Source organism: Micropterus salmoides, unplaced genomic scaffold (genome assembly GCF_014851395.1).
Source record: "Micropterus salmoides isolate LMB-PRFRI ecotype aquatic unplaced genomic scaffold, ASM1485139v1 Ms_hic_scaffold_14, whole genome shotgun sequence".
In the NCBI taxonomy this organism is placed as follows: Eukaryota; Metazoa; Chordata; class Actinopteri; order Centrarchiformes; family Centrarchidae; genus Micropterus; species Micropterus salmoides.
The window spans coordinates 8321943-8342699 of NW_024040485.1; the positions used below are offsets into that span (position 1 = coordinate 8321943).

The 20757-nt window shown below is 40.0% G+C and overlaps 2 protein-coding genes across 2 annotated transcripts in view; one reads left to right on the plus strand and one right to left on the minus strand.

Annotated features, from left to right (window-relative positions):
* The window catches only part of pigk (phosphatidylinositol glycan anchor biosynthesis, class K), a 34388-nt gene extending 28333 nt beyond the window's left edge, over positions 1-6055 (minus strand). Inside the window, exons 1-7 of the mRNA XM_038717486.1 lie at positions 5932-6055; positions 5628-5681; positions 5391-5482; positions 4417-4552; positions 2150-2261; positions 1798-1894; positions 280-397 (exon numbers count right to left, since the gene is read on the minus strand). Coding sequence (XP_038573414.1) covers positions 280-397; positions 1798-1894; positions 2150-2261; positions 4417-4552; positions 5391-5482; positions 5628-5681; positions 5932-5997 — 675 coding nt within the window. The 5' untranslated portion in view covers positions 5998-6055. The remainder of the gene's footprint in view (positions 1-279; positions 398-1797; positions 1895-2149; positions 2262-4416; positions 4553-5390; positions 5483-5627; positions 5682-5931) is intronic.
* A 2215-nt stretch (positions 6056-8270) lies between these two features.
* ak5 (adenylate kinase 5) overlaps positions 8271-20757 on the plus strand; it is a 78898-nt gene continuing 66411 nt past the window's right edge. Inside the window, exons 1-5 of the mRNA XM_038719213.1 lie at positions 8271-8557; positions 9897-10083; positions 12353-12520; positions 14632-14804; positions 19831-19944. Of these exons, the coding sequence (XP_038575141.1) occupies positions 8498-8557; positions 9897-10083; positions 12353-12520; positions 14632-14804; positions 19831-19944 (702 nt within the window). The 5' untranslated portion in view covers positions 8271-8497. The remainder of the gene's footprint in view (positions 8558-9896; positions 10084-12352; positions 12521-14631; positions 14805-19830; positions 19945-20757) is intronic.

The window sequence follows — 20757 nt, forward strand, 5'->3', positions numbered from 1 at the left end:
CAGGACGAGGACTAAATGTTGTAATTAGAAAATGTTACCTACAATGATCTGTGTGTAACATTGACTGCAGTTGCTTAACTTTCCCAAAGCACTCTAAACAGAAATTTGTTTTGTGTTTCATGTTTGGAGAAGGACAATTTGAATTATGGGGTGTGTTTTTATGAACATAGCTTTGTCTTCAGCTGCAATGTGCCGTCACACCACACCACTTATTAGAAAACAGACAAACTGATTGATGGTTTTTAATTAATTTCTTCTACATAAGGGCAGGTAACTCACCGACAGGGAGTCCTCTCCAACCTGACTGCTGGCCAAAGCCATGATGTTTGGAGAGTAGAACCTCTCATACATGGAGGCGCCCTGACAGGTGTCAATGATGAAGAGCAGCTCATTGTACCTGGAGACACGTGCGCACACACACACACACACACACACACAAACATCATGTACAGTCTCAAACAAAACTAATGAGAGAAGAAACAGCTGGCATAACACTCATCCATTTGTTCCAATAAAACCTGGTTACTGGCACAAACCTTCAAACCATCTTTCATACTGCAGTTGTCATGGTGACCAAGAAAAACCAACAGCTTCATTCAGTTCCTCTAACACACCCACACACAGTTTCTCCCTTGTTTCCCTCCTTCCTCTGTTTCTTGCCTCTAGGAAAGAGAAATTTGGCTTTAGCGTCTTCCCGGTGTTTAGGCAAACATGATAAGACTTTTATATCGAGTTGACTGAAGTGAGGTGGTTTGGGGACTATGAAGGTAGGTGGCCAAGTCTCTATGGTGACTGTAATTTGTCAGTTCAAGCCTGCAATTATCACATCAGCATCAAAGCCGGCGTCACTAAGCTTTTATCTAGTGGCCTGGGGTAACTGACTCTATTGATAGGTCTGGGGGACAATAGAGGCGCTGGTAGCAGAAAGCCACTTTTGCTCATTTAGTGACTCTCAACACAGCAGCGCCTAAACTAATCAATTCATAATAAACACTTCATAAGAGGTTGTGTTGGTATATTTATGGTATATAATAAATATCCTGTGCGATACAGTAACATATGATGCGTTACCTTAGTTTAATAGATCGGGAATCTATGGAAACGAGTCAAATTTAAGGCAGTTTCAACACACAATTCTGTTAAATACTGTTGATATAAAGCTGTTATGATCAATATTTTTATATTAATTATCAAATGACAGTTTAATTTGAAAAATCTCATTGTTTTTGTTTTACAATCCACACTTTACTGTTTTGGTTCCCTCTCACCACACCATAAGGCCAGCGAGTCAATTCCCATGTGACATCACTACTGTTGGGTGTGATTGCAGGTGTTACTTCTGACCACAGTGACACTGGATGTTTAGAGATGCAACTCACTTTCCATCAGAGATGACAGTGAAACACTGTCTTTTAACCTGTTGTTAGGTCAATTAATAACAGCCCTGCATAAGGAACATGCAGTATGCACTCATGTGAGAATCAACATACAAAATGCACTTGTACCCTGGGTAGTGTATTAGCAAAGGGCTATTGGATTTCTGTGTGACAAAAATGTGTATATGGTAACTCCCTAAAGCACTGCATTAGAAGACCAAAAAAAAAAAATCCATCTCTTCCAGCGAAACTCCTCCAGAAGACGTTCACATCCAAAGGTTGCAAAGTTTCATGCCATTAAATGCTTGTTACCATGCTGCACAGCTAATTAGGCCTCAGGAGAAGAAGTGAAGTGGAGAAACACAGTATATGATGTTATGTCACGAGGCATTCATCTTATATAACTTTCCAGTTATTTTACCTTCTTTTCTGCCACATCTGTTCAAACGCGTCAGCCAGTTCCACGTTACTTATCTCCTCAGAGTCCTGGAACTTCAGAAAGCCATTCCCACCATGGCCTGTTAAACACATATCAATAATTCATTCTCTTGATTCATAATGCAAAAAATACGACACAGGATGCAAAATGACAAGATACATGAGAAGAACTGGCAGCAGTGCGCACTGTGTGAGAGAAATGACAAACTCTGCGTGGCTACTTTCGTAATGAATTACACAGTGAATTATAATAGATCAAAGCACTGATCATCACACAGGAAACAAATATAAGAGTGTAAGTGAAGTATTTGGAGGTAAATATGTCTTTTAATTACCTGTCAGGTATATGAGGATGTTGCTTCGGTCATCAGAGAGGAGGCGTTTTGAGCGTGGAGTACTGGGTGGCAGCCTTCCAGTCAAAACACGGAGGAAGTTCTCCACTGTCACCTGAAACATGGACAGGATACAAAATGCCATCAATTTTCATAACTTAGAATTGAGTGGAACCGATGAATTATGCAATATACATCTTCTAATTTAATGCACATATACAAAGGTTTAAGAAAACAGTCAGCAATTTAACTAGTCAAAACATTTACCAATCGAAACCATAGACTGTATAGAAACACTAGCACATTTCATAAACTAAACCTTGCATCAGTATGGTCAGTATGACATACGGTAATAGACAAATATTTTTGTCCTGTTTTACTTATCTTTTAATTAAACTGTGAAAATCAATTACTAATTGTATTCTTTTCTTCTTTCCCCCCCCTCTTCAGTTTTATCAGCTTTTCTTGCACACAAATACTAATCATGGATTGGCAATGCGTTATTTATTCATATTTAAAAGACCAGCTCAAAGCAAAGTAAATAATCAAACACAAAGAGAGATAAAGAGTGAATACACCTGTGGGAATCTGCTTTGCCATGACAAAAAACACTTAGGTGTACCTGTATTTGAAAATGCACACGATATCAAGCAATTTCCTGGTAAACAGAGAGAGCAAACACTGGACAAACAGCAGTGACCACAGCCCCCTACTGCACAAGTATAATAGCTGTCTACATAAAAGATTATATTAAAGACACTGCTTATACCCCTTTACACCTGACATTGACACACACGAAATTATTCATAACCCTGGCAAATTCTGACTTAAAGTTACTTTTATTCAACCAGCAAGTTGTTTCTTGATTAGAAATGGCACAGGCGTCTCCCAGAAAATAATAAGACGATGTACAAAAAATAATTATTACTCTTCTTTTATTTACATTTGAACAAAAAGTGGCATGTCCAAAATTAACTGTCACAGTCTATGGGAAAATCAAAAGATCTATACCATTCCAAATAGTCCAAGCTGTTCTAAAGCATCCTAATTACCCTGAGTCATTGGGAACAGCTGTCTTAATCAACTCAACAGGTGAAAATCAGAAGCTCTCTGCTGTTGGTTTTTGGACAGTCATGGCTAAGACAAAGGAGCTCACTGAGGACCTGCGGCTACGCATTGTGGCTGGCCACAAGTCAGGAAAGGGCTGTAAGACCATATCTAAATGTTTTGAAGTTCCAGTGGCTACAGTGCAAAGTATTATTAAAAAATACAAGACGTTCTACACTGTGAAAAATCTCAGAGGATGTGGTCGGAAGCCAAAAGTGACACCTGTGCTGGCCAGGAGGATGGTGAGAGAGGTAAAAAAAGAATCCAAGGATCACCACCAAGGCCATCCTGATTAATCTGGGCTCTGCTGGTGGCAACATCTCAAGGTAGCGGCGTGCAGTGTCCAACGGACACAGACCAAGGAGGGCACCACTTCTCCAGATAAGGCACACAAAAGCCCGCTTGGCATTTGCAAATGCTCATCTGGACAAAGAAGAAGACTTTTGGTCTTCTGTTTTATGGTCAGATGAAACAAAAATTTAATTGTTTGGCCACAATGATGTAGTCTTCATTTGGCACAAAAAAAAGGAGCAGCCTTCAACCCTAAGAACACCATCCCCACTGTCAAACATGGTGGTGGGAACCTAATGTTTTGGGGTTGTTGTTCAGCCAGTGGACCAGGGAACCTACTCACAGTAAACGGCACCATGAAAAAGGAGCAATACATCAAAATTTTCAACAACAACATCAGGCAGTCTGCACAGAATCCATGCCACTTTTTGTTCAAATGTAAATAAAAGATGAGTAATTTTTTGCACAATGATGCCTCTTGTATATCGTCTTATCTTCTGGGAGACGCCTGTGTCATTTCTAATCAGGAAACAACTTGCTGGTTGAATAAAAGTAACTTTGTCAGAATTTGCCAGGGGTATGAATCATTTCGGGCTCGTGTGTGTGTATAATTGTAGCTAAAGTTTTAAAAAGGAGATATACTGGTTCAAAGTCTAGACAATGGGGTAGTAATTTAGAAATCCTTTTGGAGCAATCTGCCCATTTCAGCCTTCAACATATTGACATGTAGAAATTTGCCTTTAAAAGGCCAGTGGAAAATATACTGAAAAGTAAGAGGTCATTTAAACACCTTGTAAAGCACAGAACTGAGTCGCTATAAATTACATTTTTACAGTTGTGTGTTTAACTGCCTGATTGCAATGTGGACCGACCTCATATCCCCGGTAGTCTACCTCCACATCATCACCGTACACATTCAGCTCCATGTTCTTGTGGCTAAACACTGTGGCAGGTTTGGGGTTTCTGTGGTTACAAGCCATGTCGTCAGCCAGCATGAGAACTATGTGGCTGGAAAAAGAGAAAATCATAGAGGCCATTTAAAATGATTAAATCTGAAAATAAGTGTGAGGACTAATGCAGCACTCATGTTGTCAAACAAGTGTTGTCATTAAATACCATTATAGTGAGGATTGGTGACATTACATTTTGCAGAAACTTTTTTTTCAAGCGACTAAACATTTTCTTTCCACATACACGGGAGAATTAATTCGGGGTTCCGTGTCTTGTTGAAGCACACATCGACAGGTGTACAGGGTCAGGGATTGAACCACAAACTCTATAACTTAAGGGCCAACCCACCCACCATCCCCACATCCAACATTAACCCTGATATCCCCACTTCAGGTATGGCAGGGGACCTGTCACATGTAATCCTTTTGTCTCTCACTCTCCATGTTCCTTGTTGCTCTCTACAGATCTACCCTGTTTAAGGCAGAGTAGCCACATAAAAACTGCATGTTGGAGAAGATCTTTATGAATTTGTATATTTGTTTATATGGACATGCATTACTTATACTCTTAATTGTCCCCATGATGTGAATGATCACAGAATTATAAACTATGTTCCTCTCTACTCTAATACCAATACAACGATAGTCAGATGACTAGTTAAAAATCAAGAAGACAGAATATACAGTTGTAGTGTATGTTCTCATGTTGTGGAAACCACGACTGGTCAATATCTGACGTTTGAGAAAAAGGCTTATAACTGCTCTTAAACTTCAACACCTCATAAATATATGTTATGCCTGATGCCTGTCTGTACTTCTAGATTAATATCACAATTAATTATCTTAAGATGACACAATAAATTTGAAATAAGGAAGATAAAAGTTTTATCAGTCACCTGTCAGGAATGCCCAGCCTCTTAACACTTCTGTAGACGGACAGAGTATTAGCCACATGACGGTAGTTGAACCAGAATCTGGATGTACACACCTGTGTATCACACACATAAGATGCAAATGGAGAAAAGCCGATGTGTCAGGCATAAACATGTTTCTGCTGCCCCCATCATTTATGCAGAAAAACCATTAGCATGTACTCAGCCTCTTGCAAAGATGCAACATCAATGAATACTCACCAGAACAGCCCAATTGTTAGTATGACCACTGCTGAAGAACTGCCCTGCGTTGTCCTGAAGAAGAGAGAGAAGAGAAGAGAGAGAAGAGAACAAGAGAGGATAGTTAATAAATATGTGTTTTTCTTAATCTGGTTTCACCCATAGACTGTAGGTTTCACCTCGTATAAGCATCCAGACTCAAAAAAGCAGCTAGCATGACAGTACAGGAGGCTAACACTGGGGTGACATTTCAGGAGAAATTCAACATAAAACAAACACATTGGCGGGATATTCATAGCTGCACGCCAATATACTATACACTCACCTCGATGTTAATGCTGTTCGCTAATAAAAATATTGAAAATAAACTCAATAAAGTGAGGACTTTCATTGTGCAGCACTATTAGCTGTGTCCAATAAGGAAGTGAAAACCGGCGGCTCCGCCCAGCAAACGCTTCCGGTAGGGGACATTTCAAAACAAAAGCTTCGAGATGGAGAACGTGAATGGAAAAAATCATATATTTTTAAACTTGTAGAAAGAGAGCATTGGGTAAACATCATTATCAGTAAACTGCTCCACCTGAGGATCAAATGCCAAGACATTTTATGTTCGAGCTGCTATGGTCTTCTATGGTCGAGCTGCTAAATCACCCGGGGTGATTAAAAGCAAAAAACCACAGATACATAAACAGTCTCCAAGACGTAAATGCATTGCATACATGCTAGTGACAGAAAGAAAAATAACCATATGAATGAATGAATTCAAAACTCTGTAAAGTATTTAAGAGATAATAACTGTACAAAAGCAGATCCTTTTAGTTGACCGTTATAAATATGCTAATGTACATGTATAAATATATGTTACTGTCTTTCTTAAAAGTCTTTTGTAAATAGGCTATAGTTTGAAAACAGAACTATATTGTTGCACGTATAAAATGTATTAAATATTAAATGCATATATGAAATGTGTTTTAATTAACTTAATATTGGTGGATCAGTGCTGATAAGATTACTGAGAGTGACTCCTAGTAGAGGCTGTTTGTGGTTGTCAGATGACACAGCTTGTGTATGGCTTATCATTAAATGTACAGATGCAGAATTCTTCCAGGAGTGAACAAATCGATTTCAAAGCTAAAATCAATAGAACCAGGATTATAATTCATAACAGTAAGTGCACATATGGGGACCACTCAATGGGATATGACGGGAGGATAATTTAATGGACTTGCAAATTGGACTTCATAGTGTTTTCTCATTCCATCTCTAGCAAAAGTATTCATATTCCTGCAAACCAGTTGACTGCATGTCTCGATATGGTCATACTATATGGCTGGTTAGCTGATTAGACATCAAATGACAGTGACAACTTTATATTCAAATGCTCTCTCCAGCTAATTGGTAAGGGGCTTCATAATGAGAAGTGACATTGATATTGCAGGCAGCAGATGTCAAAATATGTGTCATGTTACTGCTGAAGAGTCTGGAAGCACTGCATATATTTCTTGTAATTCTAATGTAACATTACAGCGTAGCGAGTAGAAGGTCTGGTGGAAAAGCAGCATCAAAATCAGTTTTGACACAGCGCAGGGCGCCTTTACAGGTCTGCCAACAATTTAATTCTCTGGGCATCTCCAACTTCTGCTGCTTTTTGACCTGCAGCATCACCCTCGCTTTGCCTGCTCAGAGCTCAACATAGTAATGCCTCCTCCAAATGCATCACTTCAGTCAAAAATTAAAAAAGGACAGATTGTGCGCCAACAAAACAGTTCTCAGTCGCCTGAATCTCATCATTATTCCATTTTCAATCCATCTATTAACATTTTACTGTCAGGCTCTTTGGTCCTCGGCAATGACTGATTCTTGGTCACGCATGAAATGTTTTTCAGTTGGAATGAGCCTCACTTTCTAACACACTGAAGTAATCTACAGTTGTTCTGTGATATAACCAACAAGGAGAAGTCAGCTGTCCAGTTGTCAAGAGGATTAGTGGCCTATAAGAATCAAATCCTATGGGACAAACCAGGCAATCAATCTGGCCTATTCCTGTGTTGCCTAAAAAAGCATTGTCCATGTGACCAGTGGAATTCAACTTTTGAACTTTTTGATTCCAAGGAACAAAAACTAAAGATATACATTGTTATGTAAGTTAAATGTTGATCTGTAACCAAAGGCATGCATCCATGGCTGCATTTAGCTGCACCAAAAGGTTTCATTGTTTTACTTTGTACCTATGATGCGGTCAATCAAATATTTTGGGATGTTATGCTTATCCTAAGTTATGACAAGTTATTTAGTTAGTTAGTCATTAGTTTTATTCTATGAGACACCTTGAAATAGTGTCAAGATGGTGAGCTTGAGGGGCCATTGTTGATATCGTAAACAATAGGTTAAGAATACAAACAAGGAATTAAAGAAATACTCAGGAAGGATATGAACAGAAGTTATTTTCTTTATCCATATTACCCAATTAAAAGCACCTATAGATTACTGTAAATCACATTTTTATAAATCTTTGCCCAATGAGCCTTCTGTGCCTTATCAATTAAATATCACCACTAAGTTCACAGGCTGACTGTAAACGATCAAAGCACACCGAGGCGGTGCGTGCGTTTTTTGGCACTGCGCGCAACCTCTGTGCCAACGTCAAGGCACACATGGTGCGTGCTGGAAGAGGAGCGCTGTAGGAGGGAAGACGGACGAGCCACGCATCCGCATCACAGAGGAGGGTGGCGCGGTGGCATCGCCTGCAGGAATCCAGTTGTAAAGTGCACGCACGAGGCAAAAATGCGCTGAGGGGAAGCTCGGTAGTTAACCAAAGATTACCTTACGACACTGAGACACCTGAGGGGGAAAAAAACCCGCCCCGGACAAGTTCAAGTATCCGACTGGAGATGAATACCAACGATGCCAAGGAGTACCTCGCGCGGCGGGAGATACCTCAACTATTTGAGGTGAGAGCTGTTGTGCGCTTCGTGGGGATGAGATGGTCGTGAATGGTCCGCTACGTGCAGATTTGACAGAGTGATTTTTACACATCGATGCATTGTCAGAGTCACGGAAGAGACCACTTTATGATATGTAGCCTACTACATCTTGTTATGGCTGATGGAGGAGCGAACATGAGCGTCTCTCTGAAAGCTTCTTCTTTTACCTCTTCATTAAAATAGTGGTTTAAATGGGGGAAACTGCTTCCTTAAACTGTGTTTTATAGTAGACTACTATGCAATCATAATTAGCCAAACTGTAATCAAACGAAATAGACCGACCTCCTCTCCTCAGCATAATTTGCTTTAAATTGACGTGAAGCAGCATCCTATATACTATTCTCAGTTGAGGACCATGATGAAAGCCTAGTGTGTCAGCGCGTGGCAAGTCTATAATACATTTTAGAAGGAAAATACAATTAATGCAGCAAAAACATGATCATATGACACCTAACTCAAGGATTATTTGCGATATTAAAACATATCACAACAAAGTAGGCTACAATAAAGCCAGCAAAACCTCTCTTATTAGGAAGCATAGACGGGACTTATAATAACGAAGTATTATTCCTTTCCCTTAGAGGATTGAACATTGGCTCATCCACTTAATTAGACTCAATCCCAAGTGCAGTGCAGCTAATTTATGCTAGAAATCACTGCTTGTTTATTTACAGCCAGTTCAAATTACATTTGAGCAGTGTGAAGTGACACATCATCACCTTAACTGCAATGTAATTTTACTGCTTACAATTGCTTCTCATATAAAAGGATGTTCATTACAGTATCAACCAACTAAATAAGCACATGGAATTGTTTTCTGTTGGGTGAAGCTTTTATGTTTTCATGCTGCTGGCAGTGGGAGTTGTTAGTGAGGAGGGGTGGAGATGAAGAAGGAAGTCCCAGAGGAAGGTATTGTTTTAAAACATTCAGGGTCCAGGGGACAAATGTCAGACAAACATACACTTTTGTTTCGGCACGGAGTTAGTTCTCACAGTTCATCACAGTGTTCGGCTTTCCTCCTCGACAATCACAGGTCATCAGGGTTCTGTGTGTATTTGCCAGGCTGTGTCCAATTTTAGGGGCTTCAAAATGAGTTGTTCTGTTCCCCTGTTGGAGCCGAACCAAGGTAACCACGATCTGCTCTTCAAATCTTTTACCTATTAAGGCAGGCTGTTCACGCCGTCACACTGTCACAGAACAACATCTACATTATAAAAAAAATATTTAGTGATGCCAGAACAAACATGTTCCTTCCTTTTATTCTCCATCTGTACTTTATGAAGTTCTCCTCCATTGTTGTCTCCAGAGCCTGCTGACAGGTTTAATGTATTACCGCCCCGATGACCCCATCGACTACTTGGAGGGCTGTCTGAAGAAAGTCAGGGAGCTTGGAGGACCAGACAAGGTGCGGTGGGATACCTTTGTGGGCCAGGAGAAGAAGTCCCTTCCCCCTCTCAATGGCGGCCAATCACGCAGGTCCCTCTTTAGAAATGGTGAGCCGTGAATTCTGATTAAACAACATAGTAAACAAAATTAGAGCTGAAACCATTAGTGAGTTTCATCAGAGACAGAACATTTTGATAACCAATTAATTGTTCAAGTTGTGTTTAAAGCAAAAAAAAAAAAGCTTAACATTTGCTGGTTCCAGTCTCTTAAATGTGAAGATATCCTGCTTTAGTTTGTTTTATATGATAGTACATGTAATTTATTCAGTTTGGGAACTTTTGTTGAGGACAAAAGAGGACATTTAAAGATGTCACATTAGACTCTAAAACTTGTGATGGGCTTTTTGAAAAGACATTTTTGAAATCAAAACATTTAGTTGCATCTTAAAACCACATCTAATTCTACACCTTGGGACTTTATTCCATTATGTTTTGTGTACAACTTCTTTAGTGTCTGCTAGGAGCCAAAATACATATTTTTTGGCACTTGACTTCTTTCTAAGTATTCTGGCAGCCATGCATCTTCCTCTCATACACAACCACGACCAAACTGTCTGAGTGTTTGAACTGGAAAGGGTGTTGACATTTGTACCGTACCCTCATGAGCCCCATTGTAGATACACTGTTAAAACTGCTGCGCAACTCTCGGATATACTAGGGGAAGACTTTCAGAGCAGGATGAGCTAGGAGGCATTTTTTCTCCAGCTACAGTGTGAAGTGCAGCTGTGCGCATCACTACTCTCAGATAGATTTAGTTTCCCAAAAGTGCCAGAAGCCTCTGTTGAGACACCAGAAGCCTCCACAAACATACCACGCCCAAAACACCAGCTACAGAGTTTAGAAGCAACCACTGCTGCTTCCAAACCTGTGAAAGCAACGTGTTCAAAAACAGAATCCAGTGTGCAGCGCTTCGCCTTGAACATCCCTGTGCTGCCTCCACTGATATGTGGATTTGTTGGCAGCCTGTCACTGTACACTAAAAGACGAACGTGTGCAGTTAATAATTCACATGAGAGCAAAGGGTTCTCCATTCATCAGTTATCTCTTACAGCTGTGGTTTCCAGCACGTCTAACCAAAGCGGGGGGGGAGTACTGTGGATGCAAAACTTGGTTTGAATTTGCAGAGCAAAGTTGACTCCAGCTATGACACTCATATGCTGTTGACATTTTCAATTTGCTCTGTTTTATAAGGTCTATTATATATTTAGACATTCACTTCTTTGTTTGATGATGCGTGTGAAGCAAGGCATACATGTGTGAGTATACATTTGTTTTGCATCCTACAGACATATGACTCATGCCACACAACCATGCAGATAGAAGAGATCTTTTGTTTTTACAGATATTTTAAATTTTTTTATTTGATAGGTGAGAGGAAAGATGGAGAGAGATAGGGGGGGCAACATGCAGCAATGGTCTCAGGCTGGATTTGAACCCGGGCCTCTGCAGTAAGGATTCAGCCTTGTACACTGGGGGCACCACACCCCCAGAAGAGATAATTTTTATGAAAGTGAAATCTTCACTTTCTAGAAATGTTGAGCGTTTACTGCTTTGAGAAATTCAGATTTATCCCACTTCTCTTCTGATATTGGTAAAGATGCCTGAAAGCTTTGCCAGCTGCAGCGTGTAGCTGCTGGGAACTGAAGCATAATCTGGGATAGAGATTCCTGTGTCCCGCGATTCACCTCTCGGCTGATAGCTGAAACTCAAATCTGTCATGTTTCAAAGCGTTTGCTGTAAGGTAATGCTGCTCTCGCTTCCTGAGTTATTCCTATCATGGCCTGATTGACTGTTCACTGTGTTAGAAATGTTAAGACGGTAAAAGTAAACCTTTAGTTTCAGGCAGGTGGGGCAGCATTTGTTGTAATTTGCAACCTTCTGAATATGTTTTTCTAAAAATGTTTCATCTCAGTAAGAGATGTGTCTGTGTTCTGCTTAACTGTTTGCATTAAACATCATCTCTGTTCTCTTCAGAGTCAGCAAAACTTCTATTCCCATCTCTAGCGTATGTATTATTATTGTTAAAATTGAATAATCAACACCATCTTTATCCTTTTAATACAGCGTAGAGAGATAACATCGGTTCTACATGTAAATGATAGCAGCTCTGCTTCCTTGGAACAGCATGCAGTGATGATTTCTATCTTAAATGTGTTATAATCAAAGCATTTATCACCAGTTACAGCTGTATGATTATGAGTCATTGAGTTCATCACTCTAACAATTTTATGTATTATTTACTGTTACTGTTTGATTGTTAAAACAGGCATGACCTTTCATATGTGTGTGTGTGAATGTGTGTGCGTGTGTGTGACAGTGTTGCCCGACAGTCCCAATTTTCCCTACAGACGGTATGACCGCCTCCCTCCCATCAGCCAGTTTTCCATCGAGAGCGACTCGGACCTGTCGGAGACGGCAGAGCTCATAGAGGAGTACGAGGTGTTTGATCCATCCAGACCGCGACCCAAAGTCATCCTTGTCATTGGTAAAGGACCAGTGCAGCAGATGAAAACACAATAAAAATATAAATATGTCCGCCTTTACACAACACAAGAAGGTGAAAACTTTGAGGCAAAATTGAAGGGAGAAGAAGTCTATTTATGGTTTCCACATCTGACGTGTTAGATTTGAAGCGTTCATCTGGATTCCAGCTGACTCATGTTTTCCTTTAGATAACACAAAGCAGTAAAATATTGTTTTATGTGTAAACATAGCAAAACACAGTGTATTTTGATTCTTCTGATGAGAGCTTTATTCCATTTATATACAAAGGTTTATATATGCCTCGCTGGTGATCTAAAAATAAATGGCCTGGATGGGAATCTACGTGCGTGCGTGTGTGTACACTAGCAGCGTGTTTTTCCTGGTATTTTGAGTGTAGCCCCGCCTCTCGCTGTTGTTATCAGCAGGGGAGATCTTGTTGCATGTCACTCACTGTGTTAGATACTCACGCTCTCCTAATCTGGTTTCCTTGATGGGCCTGCATTAACCAGTCAAATACATCCATTGATCTTTTAAATTAAGCATGGCAGGCACGCAAGTAAAAGTAATGACACTGGTTATGCTGGTCTGACACTGGTTGCTATTTATAAACCCTCTTGGACTTAGTTTGCTTAAGGTGTCAATGTCTGTTAAAAGCTCTTGAACCTTCTGACGGCCTTCAGCTACAGCGTGTTTTGCTTTTTGGTGTGTACCTGGGATGTTCACACTGTCTATAGTGTGGATGATATAGTTATTTGTCCTCACAGCACAAAGCCAGTTCCTATCTCGCCTTTGTGAGCACATTGTGCCCTATTTTAAAAGGGATGGCAACAGCTGTCGTCTCTTTGGAGGATCAAGGCACATGTTTTGTCTGTTGGGTTTGCAAAGAAAGAAATTGATAAAGACGTGTAATCAGGAGGAAGTTGGGAGAGGATTGGGTCGAACATTACGAAATACGCGTATGTAAGCGTACTCGTATAGAAAGAAGTGTAACGCGATAAATGCAGACGAGGGTCAGGAGGTTTCAGGGTGTTAGATGATTTGACAAGGACTTTGTTTGATTCACACGGAGGCCTTAATTGAAAATATAAACCCTACACATGTGTTCCAAACCTATCCTACTAGTGATTATTAACACCAACTCTAAGATGAACTCCAGATGTGGAGTACCTGTAGGCTTCTTTTTACACAATTACAAGCATCTTTAGGAATTTAGTTTTCCCTTTAAGGACACCTTGCAGTAACTTCTCTCACACTTGACTGTCAAAATGTGACTATCTAAATTAAATCCGAACAACTAATAAATTAGCAATCACTGATTTGTAATGGGGTTTTTTGCACTTCTTTCACCTCATCCCTAAAAACACATTTTGACAGTAACACCATGATGGAATAAATTACCCACACAGCTTGTTCTCAAGCTAATTTCACTTCTCTCTGGCCTGGCTTTGAACCAGGAGCAATTTTGGAGCAGCTGACATTTCTATGGTAACAGTAGCAGCTCTGAAATCCTGGAATTAAAGACAGCAAATCAGCATTCAGGTTGTCAGCCGGTTTTTACAGGCACTTATACATGCTTATTATCATCAACTCATATAGCATGTCTTCGAGATTCCCTATGGGAATTTGAATTCCAAAATATCTACTTTATGTTGTTTTAACAACTTACACTTTTTACTTTTGGAGGAATTTCAATATTTTTACGTGTAAAGTAAGATGTCACAACAAGGGGGAACATGACCTGTATTGATTGTGATGTTTACCAGACTATCCAACATCAAACTCAGAGCTGTCTTTTCCTCTGAACATCCTTTTTGTTGAGAAGAGAATTTGTTAGTATACAGTATGTAGGAGGTTCACACATACCTGTTTCTCTCATCTGCCCCCCCCGAATGCCCTTCTCCCCCGCACATACACTTACAAAACACACACAAGCAGTCGCACACAGGGAGCGACACACACAAGTCTCACATAGTCTGGGCTTCTCTCACTAACGCACACATGCGCCTACACTAACACACCCACACACATACTGTTTCACACTCACACAGACACATTTCACACACACGACAAAATCTCTCCCCAAAACATCAACAGCTCTCCCTCTGTGCCTAGGTGGCCCTGGCAGCGGCAAAGGAACACAGTGCCTGAAGATTGCCGAGCGCTACGGCTTCCAGTATGTGTCCGTGGGCGAGCTGCTGAGGAAGAAGATGATCCACAACGCCACCAGCAACAGAAAGTGGAGCCTGATCGCTAAAATCATCACCAACGGGGAGCTGGCACCACAGGTAGCAGAGAAGGAGACAGGGGGTGTGTGTGTGTGTGTGTGTGTGTGTGTGTGTGTGTGTGTGTGTGTGTGTGTGTGTGTGTGTGTGTGTGTGTGAGAGAGTAAGGATGAGTGCATAGTGTGTCAAGTCACTAGCAGGTCATTATCACAGCGTGCGTGTAACAAGGGACTAATTAGCAGCGTCCAAATCACAAGCACGCTGGCGAGAGGGAGGCTTATCTGTCTTATTAGTATCCTTCTTTGCAAGACAATGACCCTGCTTGGGAAGAAAATGGGCTCAGACCCCCTGTGGTTGTTTGCGCTCCATTCATTACACAATGCTATATGAAACGCATATGACTTCCCAGGTTAGTATATGTATGAAATTAAGATTACAACACCAAGTACAATTTAAATTAAACACAGAGGGAGGACTAAACCATAACACAATGATATAAATAACCTGAAAGGCGGTTTTTCATGTTTAAGCCCATTAACTACAAATAAGATACAGTTACTGCTAATAATTTCAGACAAACCATCATTATTTATTGGTCCAAGATTAGATTATCAACACACGGTGATGCATTTGGATTTCAGACCCATAATCTGTGGTAAAATACTAACTTCACTTACCAGTGTTTTCTGGAGTTTTTCTTCAGTGAATGGCACTGGCTCAGGTGTCATCACAAGTGGTTGTAAGAATGGTCTTTGGCATTGGATTAGGGTAGTGATCTCCCCCTCACAGTTGACCATATTTCCATACATACGTCATGTGAGGACACCTTATCAATTTATATATTTTGATGAAGAAGACAAAAGCCCTGGAAAAAGTTAAAATTTAAAAACCTTGATTGTAGAATATTTTGTTACAAAGGTAGGTCAAAAATAAATCTCTATGTCCACAAAGCAAGACAATGTGTTGACTTGAGAAAACAAGTTTTATAATACAAGAAATGACCAGGAAGTTCACTTAATCTTGTCACAACATCCATGTTTGCTTATCGTTTGGCCTTCAGGTCCAATTTCATGACCATAAGTAGATCATTAATGCAACTTTTTTTTTATCCAACTCTCAAAAGTCTGATGTTGGAGTACCAATAAACTCACCATTGACATCCATCCATTCTCACCCACCTATCCTGCGTACAGGGAGGCTGGAGCCAGTCCCAGCTGACATCGGGCATACCCTGGACAGGTCGCCAGTCCATCGCAGGGTCACACACATAGACAAACAATCAGGACAATTTAGAGTCAATTAACCTAGCCCGCATGTCTTCTAGAGCACCCAGAGAGAACATGCAAACTCCACACAGAAAGGACAGGACAACTGGGGTTCGAACCCACATCCTTCTTGCTGTGAGGCAACAGTGCTAACCACTGCACCAGTTTTAGAATAAGCAGTGTCATTCACGGCCCTGTGCAGACTGCTGGCTAAAGTATGTCACTTTGGTTAGTGGTTTGGTTGCCATAAGGTCCAAGTAAACACGGCCCATATGAGGATAAAACGTATTCTTTTTTTCCATGTTTGTCTGGGTACATTCAGATTAACATAATGAAAATACGTAGGTGGGCACCATGATGCAAGCGAGGTACATGGCTGTAACACGGACACCAAGCCCCCGCCTGCATCGTGACTGGTATTTCTTAGCTTGTGTCCCTCTCATGAATTATCCTCAATAACTGCCAACCTCCTCATTTATCATCCCTTCCTTGCATATCTGGCACAACATCACATCTCCCTTCTGGACATTTACCTGATGTCAGTCCAGGAACCAGTTAGATAAACAGAAAAGTAGGCCAAGTTACAGACATATTAGGTATGATTAAGGGACTTGTGGCTGTTAGGCATTTAATTTCCTACCATGATTAGTTTAGCATTAGAATTTGGTTTCTTGATGATTCTGTATCTAATGATGAGAAGAAGAGGCAAAATACTCCTGTGTACATGAGAAGACTGTTTCTCAGAGGCTTTAAACAGGAGCCTTGATGACAGCATCGCTTGTGTAAATATTGTTTTTATGTTGTGTTAAGTGACATATTAATGATTCACATCTTGTCTTTTTTTACTGGCACCGAAGATTACGTAGATTTTATTCTTTTTATACCATTTTATCCAAATAGTTTCATCAATTATCTGTTTAAATAGTAATAGCAGAAATTAGAAACTGCTGTAACCTGTTTGTTTTAATTTGTCAGTCAAATATAGGTTGACAGAAGGAACCTGGGTGTTTACGTCGAGAGTTATGTTTTTAAGATCAAGTTAAAGGACGTTTGTTTGACATTTTCGGAAATACGCTTATTCCCTTTTTATTTACACCACTCCTGTTGGATTATTTTCCTATCTTTATTCAAGAGTGTGGTCGAGTTTGAGGGCATAAATGAAATGCCATGCTCTCAAACTGAAAGACCACGCTCTTGATAAAGATGGAGGAAAATATCCCCTACACTCCCATGTCTGTACGGCAAATATGAAGCTACAAATGGAAGGCAGTTTAATTGAACAAAATAGACTGGAAAAAGGGTGAAACAACCACCCCGGCCTGATGTCACTATGTCCAGCGAACCACATCTTGCCTTTTTACACATACGTATTTGTGCTGATTTAAATAAACAAGATATACTGTGTTACTTAATGAGCTTCAGAGGTGCAAGTAGGTGGATTGTTTACTTTTGTATGAAGCCAGGCTAGCTGTTTCCCCCTGTTTCCAGTCTGTTTGCTAATGTAAGCTAACCAGCTGCTCACTGCAACTTCATATCATGGATATGATAGTGAAATCAATCTTCTCATCTAACCCTATAGGCAAGAAAGCAAATAAGCATAATTCCCATAATGTCAACCCATTCCTTTAAAGATGAGTTTCTATAATTTTCATTTCTCTCTGCAAGTAGGCTGGAAAAAAGTCATCCATGCGTTTCTGCGTGTAGCCGGGAGTACTGTGACTGTGCTCAGCTGGGATGCCCATTCAGTGCTGTAAATGATTCAAAATGCAGTACACAGTATCACTTCAGTGACTCTCAGCCAACTATCAAATCAACTTGAAGTTCTTGCTGTTTGTCTGTAAACTCGCTGCAGGGTCATGTGACTCAGTGACTCCGAATATTTCGGAACGTCTGTTCCCTCAGAAATCTCTCGGGTCTTCTCACAAGAGGACATCTCCCAGTCTGGTGTAGAATTAAAGACTGATAGCACTTTTGCTTTTATATCCTCAGACTGTGGAAACAGTTCTGATAAGATGGCTCAGCAGGATCCAGTGCCTTTTAAAAAATCATCTTACTTATAAGGTGACTGAGTTTTAGGACTTGCTGACAATCGTTTTCTTTTAAAAGCACAATGTAACAAAAGTTGTGTATCAATTCCATACTAATAATATGCTATACTAATTGTCACAGTAGCAGTTAGTGCACCAGAAGTTAACGTACCATTTTACAATAACATGTAATGATGATGGAGTAGCGCACCGGTGGATTTAAATCAAAGTGGGATTTTGGAAAAACTACTTCACAAAGAGAAAGCTAAATGTTTCCATCAACAGCTGGATTGGTCCCTTTTCCAGTGTGACCAAATTCCAACTAAAAGCCTTGAAAGTCCTCTCTTGACCTGAGAAACGACAGTTTACAAAACATACTCAACTTAAAGTCCACTTCCTGACTTGTTCCCGAGCGTTTGACCCTGACACACAGACTTTTTCAGCAGATGGAGTTGCTCAGTTGTCAGAGAAATTAAGATGTTCAAACTTACTCTCCAGTCAAGCCAAGATTGAAACCACCCTAAGAAGAGGTTATGGAAAGCCAACTATCAATCCAATACTCCTGTCCATAGCATGAATCCTACTTTTTGCTAAAAATCCTATACAATGTGTAACATTTGTTAGACTGCACCTGTTGCTGCTGATGCAAAATTATGATAATTCATTAGTGTCAAAAATCTCAATGTACTGTTCATGATACAGTGTTAATTATGTTATAATTATATGGAGAAGAGGAATAGTGAACATGGGAGAGATTTGGAATACGGTTTAAGTTATGATTTTCCACAGCTGCTCATCTGCTATATGATCGCTGGGATAGTGTTGTATATAGATTGTCTCTACTGGAGTCAGAGTGGTGCCTGGCAAACAATAATTTCTGACATTGACTCATGCGTTGAATCGGGGGCTTTTTAGTTCAGCTCTTCTTGTTTTATCTTGCATGCATACATTAATCTGTTGGATGGATTCTAGATTAGGTCTAATCTCTGTGCAGTCTGCCACTGCTGTTATTCTGTGGGTGGAGGGAAATTAAACGTCTGTGTTACTCAGTGTTGTGCACAGCCACGGAGGTTATTTTTAGATCGGAGCATTGCTCACGTATCTCTGCCATATCGCATGATGCATTTTGCCTGGAGAAATACATTCAAACGTGTTGACCTCCTCCAGCCACGAGGAAGGAATTGATGCTAAAAGATGCTGGCACTCTCCAGCCTCAAATGCAATCAAAACAGTTGTTCGGCTGCATTCGGATATATTAAAGTACAATTGGATAAATCGATTAATTATGTTCTTCAAAATGCTTACATATTTTTCCCTTCACATTATTTATGACTCTAACTCAGCTACTCATTATTCATTTTCAAGGGTGTTTAACTAATCTACAATCTTGACAAATCGACTCTGGGAATTGCAACAACATTAACAAAACTAACCTCCTTTTTCATGCTCTTGCAGGAAAAGCAGACTTTAATAATAATTAAAACTATAAACTTTTTTGCTTTATCATTTGTAGCCGAAATGTCCTCTGACTCAGACCTGCACCCAGTGTTTAGCATTTGAAATGTGACAAAGTGAAGTGTGACTTTGGAAAGCCAGAAATGCAAGCATCTGGCTAATTGTTCAGTTAATCGTGCTGATCATAAATCCAATAAACTGCCTGCCGGTTTTGGTAATATTTTGTTATCAAGCCGTAGAAATGATGGTTCTTGGAATTTGCACACAAACTGAAGCGGAAGAAGAAGACGTACTTTTAAAGTGATGATACTTATGAATCATGTTGCTTTCACTGTTTTCCAGGAGACAACAATAACTGAGATCAAGCAGAAGATCATGAAGATCCCAGACGCTAATGGTATCGTCATAGATGGGTTCCCTCGAGATGTCGGACAGGCCTTGTCCTTTGAAGACCAGGTGAGTTTTACCTCTAAAGGTGTTTTCATACTTAAAGGTGTGTCCATACGTCTCCTCTTTTCAAACACGAAAATCTTCAGTTGTGTGACAAAACCAAATGTCACATTGGTGAGTTCTGCGAATATGGAGAATAGGAGTCTCTCAGTTTCTAACTCACATTTCAGTTTTTTTTGTTTGTTTCGACCACATATTTTGATACTATCTTCAGTTCAAATTTAAAGTTGACACTTTGTCTTGTCTGCAGACTAAAACATCCCTTTCTTACCCACTATTTGGTATCGTACATGTTAACAACCAAGTCATTTAGACACATAATATGGATAGAGCAGCTGGCTTTCATAAGCAAAACCCAAGACCCTGTTTTTTTGTACTGGGTTCGAGGTTTTCAGGACCTCACCTTAGATAACAACTTTCACACCTCAGCAAATGTGACAAACTCTCAAAGGAAACCGCCTCAGGAACTGAAAACCTCTCCAGTCAAGACAACATTGAAACCACCCTATGCGGAGGTTATGGAAAGATGACGTGTAATGCAAAAAGTTCATAAAAATTTTGTAATCTAATTTTAGTATTCTATGCATATATGGGACATTAAACTACTTTTTATTTCCCATTCACTGCATTACAGGTATTTCAACCTGTGACCTGCTGGAACACAATGTTTTTCTTTAGACATGTAGACATGTTTTAGAGACACTGTGTTATTTTGTGATCTAGACACAGCAAAAGTTCTTATCTGTCTGTCCAACACACAAAGAGCTATTCACCTGCTACAAGACAAATATGTAAATTAGTTGTTTGCACAAGGATGGC